We start from the raw sequence: 7,658 nt of genomic DNA, 5'->3' as shown, positions 1-7,658 counted from the left end.
TATATATATATATATATATATATATATATATATATATATATATATATATATATTAAAACAGAAGTGCTAGCTTTCCCGCTCATTTTAGTCCAAAAAATTTGAAATAGGTTAACATAATATTATATAATAATTCCTTATTAGAAATTCTAGCCCTTCCTTATCATTCTTTATTTATGACTAAAATTGACAAAATATTTAAAATATGATTCCAATCTTTATTATACATGGAAATTAATGAAATATTTTATTCAATTCCATTCCTGTATGAATCCTTATTTATGTATTCACACGGAAAGTAATAATTATTAAACAAAATTATAGTTATTATACCATGCAATTCAATTATGGTTCAAAATATTTTAATCTTGAGTATTTTTTTATTTTATATTCATAAACAATCAAATTACTATATGATCTATATTATAGTATTCAAAAAAATTATTACTATATTATGTTAATGTACGTAATTAAATTTCTCTCATGATAATATTAAAAAAAAAATTCCAACAATCAAATTACTATATGTATATTATAGTATTAAAAAAATATTACTATATTATGTTAATGTACGTAATTAAATTCCTCTCATGATAATATTAAAAAAAAAATTCCAACAATCAAATTACTATATGATGCATAATATAGTATTCCAAAAAAATATTACTATATTATGTTAATATATTTAATTAAATTCCTCTCAGATGATTGGTTGGTGACCTGAGAAACCTATTATTTGGTCTAATTACATGCTTTCAACTTGTTGAGGGGATCAATTGTAACTTTTTAAAATTCAGTGGTCTAATTGCATTTTTCTTGTATCATTCTTAATATTGTAATTATTTTATTTAATATTAAATTAATTTTGAAGAAACTCTTAAAATATAAAAAAAATTTCGAAATAAAATTCTTAAACCCTATTTTTCTAGTACTTTTATAGTTTTAGGTGTTTGACAATTAGCTGATAATTATATAATTTTTAACTAAGTAGATATTACTTCATTAGTAATATTTATACTTGCCATTTAAATAATAAATTACTATTTATTTTTAAATATAAGAAATATAATACTAATTTATTATTCCATTTGTCTTATTTTATGTGTTTGATTCGATTACTAAAACTTGTCTGAAGTTATTTACAATTCATTTTTTTCATAATTGTATTGTAGTAGAGTCAGTAGTATTAAAAAAAATCACGAACAATTTGTTAAAAAATATTAAATACCAATTACCACAAAATCAATTTTAAAATAAAAACACAATATCATAACTCTAAAATATTCTTAAATTTAAAGAGAAACATTTGTGTCCTTTTTACATCCTAACATAATTGAAAGAAAATTCATAGATCTTTAATTTATAGCAAGACATTGTAGTGAGCTTAATTACAACTAAACAAGTGAAACAACAATTGAAATTCTACTTCAGAAATCTTTTGTCGCCAAATTTGTTGTCCATCAAGGATTGAAGAAGACCAAAGAAAGAAATTAGGAAGCAACGACAACAAAAAATGCGAAGTAACGAACTAATCTGTCAAAGACCTTCTGGTCGAGCGGTATAATTGAGACTCTTATGTATTGACAGACACTACATTGTAACATACACTAGTACCTTAAAAAAAAGTAATTTAGATATTTAGCCTAACAAAGGAAGAACTGGAGAATGAATCCAGTGTGGTGAGATAGGCATCCCACAATTATTTCTTGTAATGCTTGAATGTGATGCTATGGTTTGGTGGCTTTAAGCCTTTCTTATTTTAATGGAAACTTGCAAAAAAAACATATATACCAACATAATTACATAATCGGATTTTGTTACAACTGATGTTAGTATATTGGGTAAAATAACAGTGACAAGCTTACAGTTCTACTTTTTACTTGTGCTCTCACCATTCATCTTCTTGAGGGAGTCAAACAAGGATGGAGTATGTTGGGTGTTTGATGACTTGGCAAAGGGATTAGAAGGGCGAACCGGCTTCATTCCATCAACTCCCTCATTTTTAACCTTCATCTTTTCCACCTTCTCTCCATCATTAACCTTCTTATGGCTCTTTAAATCTTCTGTGCTGATTCTCACCTCTCCTGCCTTTGCTGATGGAATAGCTCGGGTCTTTGAATCTTCTGTGCTGATTCTCACCTCTCCCGCCTTGGCTGATGGAATAGCTCGGGCTTGTGCAGGTTGCTCTGGCAATCCCGCCTTCCTTGTAGAGGAGGAAGGGGTTGTTGATAAAATGTGCAGTGTTTTACTGCTTTCTGGTGTAATATTGGACACAGCATTGGCTCTGAAGGAAGAGTAGTTCAGGTTTGACTCAGCTACAACGCTGCTCGCCATTGCTTCGTTGCTTAAACGTTCCTGCAAGGATGTTCAATATTGTTATAATCTAAAAAGATTGGACCAAGATCACTCAATTTTGTTACAGTGCACATGGCTAAACCACACTAAAAGAACGAATCCAATCAATTAGCTAGTCTAACCCATGACCTAATATACTGCTCTTCTTTTGCATTGTCATTCAAGGATTGTTAATGGTTGGTTGGTTACCTCCAATATGGTGCTGAAGCGTTCTGCCAAGTTTGGTAGCTTCAGGGCTGTAACAAGCTTTATTGCCCCTTTCACTGATTTTTCCAGTGAAAGAAGTTTGACTAGTTCAGTTGCTCTCTCCAGCTTGTCACCTTTCAGGAGAACACAATTACACATATGAAGTCAGATTCTACCCTCAAAATCAGAAAACATGAATATATATATCCAAACTACAAAATTCACCATTGCAGCAGGATGCAATGAGCCTCAAGATGCATCGATCAAGAGCGGTTTCAAGGTTGAATGCCTCGTCATCAAGCAACGTGCTGTCCTGCCCAACCGCTATCTTTTCCTCGATTGCTTTCTGAACCTGTAATACACTACTAGTATTAATACATGATTCAAAAATGTTAAGATCAAACGCTTACCACTACGTAATAGCTAGTAGCGAAGACGCAACTCTATTTCCTTATAAACCGCCATCACATTTTCGAGGGGCAGAATGCTAAACTTGACTCTTCAATCCCCTAACCACCAATTGATGGACTTAGCCCTTTACCGGCCTCCGCCCAACAAGAAAGAAACAAGCATATAAAAGACTAGTGTTTTCATTTTAACTACAACCCATTAAATGCAAGATAATCAAAAGACTAAGGAAGTTATTAAAAGTGTACCCTGCATAGATGCATGTTATTCAATATGAATTCATTCTCCAGATTTTCTGCTCCGAGATCAGAGGAAGCAAGAGGAAAGGAAAGATCTAATAAAGTGAGGACTGGTTTAGGAGTGGCCTGGAGAAGGAATCAAAAATAAAAAGTTTTAACAGTCGAGTTGGCATTATAAATCAAAGTAAAATCCATGAAAAATGAGCTGCCTTACCTGTGGGAAAGAATCAGGGGACTTACAAACAACACAAAACAACTTGCTTGCATTTAATCCAACAACCCAATATTTCTCTTCTGGCTTCTTCAGTTTACTTTCACTGGAAGTTGAAAATTTTTATATTAAAAACGGTTCTTCAAATGCATTTTCAAATGTATCACTATTGGCCATGTGTTGTAGAATATCCAATATTGTACCTGAAGAGAGGAAGCCAATTGCCTCCAAATTGATTTATGAAGACCCTCAACACACCCTACATGTTTAGTTACAATCAAATTATATGGAGTAATAGTTTAATTTAAGTTTCCTCCAATATATATTTTGAGGTAAACTAGTATATGCACCTTAGAATCAAAAGAACTTAGATGGCCTTCCTCGCTGAATCCAAACCATGTTAAAGAGGAACCGGGAGTCAATGGGAGTCTCCCTCGTAGAGGTTGTGTACCATTGCGAATATTGAAAACCCTAAATTCAAGAACCTGCAGAATAAAATCATTTTTAGAAATATGTGATTATTGATGGATCTCTTGAGAAAATTTAAAATTACAAGTGCACCTCTGTTTAGAATGGAACAACCTCTAAGCACAGTAAGGAGAAAATGGTGATATTTTTCAATATTGAAAATAATTTTGTCCAAGAAGCGCTTATTTAACCTGCTCATTAGAGGGAAGAGAAGGAGAGGCATGCGTGACAACTGCAAGTTCATCCTTGAATCCTGCTGCAGTAACTACTGGTCCATCAAGAGAGAGAATATATCTCTGGTATTTCAATCCAAAAAGGGAGAGGTTTATTCAGTTGCAGTTTGAAAATATACTTGGCAATGTCATTTCAGAACATCCCATAAGCAGAAGCTCTAACAACTGAACATGGATATCTATTATGAATTACCTGCAAACCGCTGTCAGAAAAGATGCGAAGAAAATTAAGACTTGTAATGGCAGCTACCCATGCATTTCCAAGTGCCACAGCCCTCACTTCTTCTTCTTCAAATCTCATGGACCACTAAATTTGCACAAATAAAGTACAGATACATTACAAGTAAATACAATAAAAGTAGAAAAGGAGTTCAAACATTTGTTTTTGCAGGTAAACAAGCACACATGTTTTGCATTTGGTATGGTGGGGTGGAAATTATCATTTAAAGGCACCATGAATAGGACTAACTAACCTCACTGTTATTAGCCCAGCTACTGAATGGACGATACATAAGCGTGCTCATGTTCTTCTCACCCTTGCACGGATTTGCAAATGCACATCCATTTTCATTTAAAGCAGACATGGTAAAGCCAAAGTAATCAGTCATAGCAGGAACTCGTGGGCCACTACTTGTATCATGAAAATCTATCTGCAATCAAGTAATTGAAGAATAAAACTTGTTATCTATGTTGCAAACAATCAAATTACACAGTGACTTCATGTCAGTCTTAAGGTGGTAAAAAGTTTGAGTTTTAGTTTTGATAATAGACAATCTCAAATACCTCTATATGAGAATATCCTTCATGCTCCATAGTGGTTATACTACCAAGCATACTGTAACAGAGAAAGCGCCTCTTTCCAGGTTGCACAGGAGTAGCTCCTGGCTGAAAAGCTTCCTGCATTTTCAGGCCGGTTGATACGGCAGTGCTTTTTAATTCAGCTTTCTTCCTATCCAAGCTAGCTTGGTGACCATGAGCAGGCTTTTTGCGAGATTCAAGTTTTGCAAATGAATCCAACTCATTAAAATCTTCCCAGTCATCATCACAAATAGACTGTTTCCGTAATCTTTTTCGGCTAGGCAGATCAGATTCATCATGGCTATCTTCCCCAGGATCACTCAAACTACCAGCTGCACTGGGTTCTTCTTCTTCATCAAACAGAAGTAATCCATTACTACCCTTTGATCCCCAGCTAGGAACATCTTCAGTGGGAGATTTCATTGATGAAGGCACAGCTGATTCCCATAAACCAAATTTCCCCATAGCATCAATGACCGCCAAAGTATTTCCCTGTGGCTTCCATGCCATACAACATATCATATTGTCAAATTTCTGCCTATCAATATCTTGTTTCTTATCAACATCCCATATCAAAACCTGCTTATCTAACCCAGAAGTAGCCATGTACTTTCCATTAGGTGACCATGATAAATAGCAAATAGGCTGCACGTGATCACCTCGCAGTGAAAACAGCATTTCAGCAGTGTCCCTATCATACATCACCACATCATTCTTCAAACCAGGGACAGCTAGTAGCTCTCCATCAGGACTCCAGCTAAGCATATTTATGAAAGCATCGCCCAAACGTGTGACAGGAGCTATGTCTTTTAGGGTATGAATTATTCTTCCTGACTGAAGTTCCCAATGTATGACAGTCCCTCTGGAATCAACTGAAGCCAGATATTCACTTTTAGGATCAAAAGCTATGCCAGTGACAGACCCTCGATGCCCTTTAAGAACTCTTGCAACTGAACCATCAATAGTATTTATGAGTTTAATGCCCTCATCATCACCAGCAGCTGCTAACATAGTACCCAATTTGTTGAAAGCAAGTGCCCTTAACGGCAATGTAAATCTAGTAATGTTTGTCTCAAACTCTCCACCTGATGGAAATAATCACAACAAAGTATAGACAAATGAATTCAATTATCCACAATAATATTTCAAGGCGACTGAACTTGCTGAACTCATGAATAAGTGTCTTCAAGTCTAACTAGCAACTTTACCAGTTAAAGGCTATGCATGGTTTAATTCCAAGTAAATAATAGTTCATAATTTTACATATAAATTAGCGATAACTAGGCCAATAGACACTTCAAAAAAATTTCTTATGCCAAGAACATACGATACACATTTAAGCCATAATTGTCATATTCCCATCCAAATTCATGACTCTTTACCCCTTATTAAATCCTTATTAGACGCCTAAATGTTCCAACCATCATCCTTTTGTATGCTTAAGATTCTTAATTGCCCAAACAAGCAAAAGAAAATGGGAATTACAAAATACCATATTTCCTATAATCTAGCCTTAAAAGCATTGGTTAAACAAGCACTTGCCCATGTAGAACTAACTAACTACTGCTCCAATTCGCATACAAATATTTAAGATTACAATCAAGAGAAACCAATAAGGATCTTATGCATAGATCACTGATAGGTACATATGAATGTATATTAGCGGCAATTCAACATGAATATCATTTCCCGTCACAACTGTTATAGAAATGAGAGAAAAATTTCCGAGTGCAACTACCAAGTTAATGAGTTTATTTCTTTGTTTCGCAATTCGACATTTTTATGCAATTAGCCAAACAATGGCATTTGATTGTAACCTAATCCATCCCAGAAATATGGATAAAAACACAAAAATGTGGAAAAAGAATTCATTACATGTTGTACAATAAGATAACTAAAAATACAAAAGAGTAAACCAGCATACTTGGGAATTTGTAGAGTTTGACGGAATGGTCAACGGAGCCGGAGGCGAGGCAGGTGGAATTAGAGCTGAGAGCCAGAGCGGTGACACCATCTCTGTGATTTCTCAGAACTTTGGGCGGAGTGGCGGCAAAAATGGCATCGTGAATGCAAATCGAGGAATCGGAAGAGGAGGCTGTGACGATGTGGTCGCCGCTCTGGTCCCACAAAATGGAGCATACGGAGGCGTCGCCGCTGCTGTTCTTGTGGGCTTCCCGAAGCTTAATGGAGCGAATCTTCATGGCGGATTCTCAATCTTGGTCTCGTATTCTCGGAGGAGTGATTTCGTTGAGTTTACTTTGTGAGAGTTAGAAATGCGCGTTAGGTTTTAGTGGGACAATGCTTTGTATCTGGCGGGAAAGTAGTGGCGGGTTATTTTGATTTTTCGCGCGAACCGTGGAACTGTGGGCATCTGGGTTTTCATATCCAATTCTTTACTGATTAGAGTTGTAAAAACGAGCTTAGTCCGATAAACATCTGGGTCTGTGTTTTGACGGATTTTTTAGTCCGCTTTTATTTAGTTCATGAATTTTAAAGGGTTAGGGCGGCAAAATCCCGTCAAATGTAATATATATAATATCAAGTTAAAAAACGTAATATATTACAGTATATAAATGATTTGTTATTGACTTATGAATTAATATATTATATATTTAATTATTTATTAGTTATTATTGTGTTTAAAAAACTACAAATGCATTAATATATGTTTAAACTATCCAAGTTATTTTAGTAAACACTTATTACCTTTTTTATATTAATTTTTATTTAAATTTAAAATTTGGTGGGCCCATGCGAATGCTC

At 34.6% G+C, this 7,658-nt stretch overlaps 1 protein-coding gene across 1 annotated transcript; it reads right to left on the bottom strand.

The window, feature by feature from the left end:
• Positions 1-1,767: 1,767 nt before the first annotated feature.
• Positions 1,768-7,134, bottom strand: LOC116009814 (WD repeat and HMG-box DNA-binding protein 1). The gene is made up of 12 exons (XM_031248951.1): positions 6,820-7,134; positions 4,881-5,980; positions 4,571-4,747; positions 4,291-4,404; positions 4,056-4,160; positions 3,747-3,881; positions 3,600-3,655; positions 3,400-3,502; positions 3,195-3,311; positions 2,764-2,890; positions 2,542-2,672; positions 1,768-2,352 (listed from the first exon to the last, which is right to left on the bottom strand). Exons 1-12 carry the CDS (start codon positions 7,094-7,096, stop codon positions 1,867-1,869), a joined length of 2,928 nt encoding a protein of 975 aa, XP_031104811.1. The 5' UTR covers positions 7,097-7,134; the 3' UTR covers positions 1,768-1,866.
• Between the last annotated feature and the right edge of the window lie 524 nt (positions 7,135-7,658).

Source organism: Ipomoea triloba, chromosome 2, assembly GCF_003576645.1.
Source record: "Ipomoea triloba cultivar NCNSP0323 chromosome 2, ASM357664v1".
Lineage (NCBI taxonomy): Eukaryota > Viridiplantae > Streptophyta > Magnoliopsida > Solanales > Convolvulaceae > Ipomoea > Ipomoea triloba.
Note: the sequence above shows the minus strand (reverse complement) of the source record. Positions and strands in the feature narration are given on the sequence as shown.

What these genes read in the sequence shown, in the direction of transcription:
- LOC116009814 (XM_031248951.1), bottom strand. Translation starts at nt 7,096, where the DNA reads ATGAAGATTCGCTCCATTAAGCTTCGGGAAGCCCACAAGAACAGCAGC. An exon ending in CTCTTCCCTCTAATGAGCAG is followed by an intron (nt 3,882 to 4,055) that starts GTTAAATAAGCG and finishes TTTATTCTGCAG; the next exon opens with GTTCTTGAATTTAGGGTTTT. An exon ending in GCTTCAGCACCATATTGGAG is followed by an intron (nt 2,353 to 2,541) that starts GTAACCAACCAA and finishes ACATCCTTGCAG; the next exon opens with GAACGTTTAAGCAACGAAGC.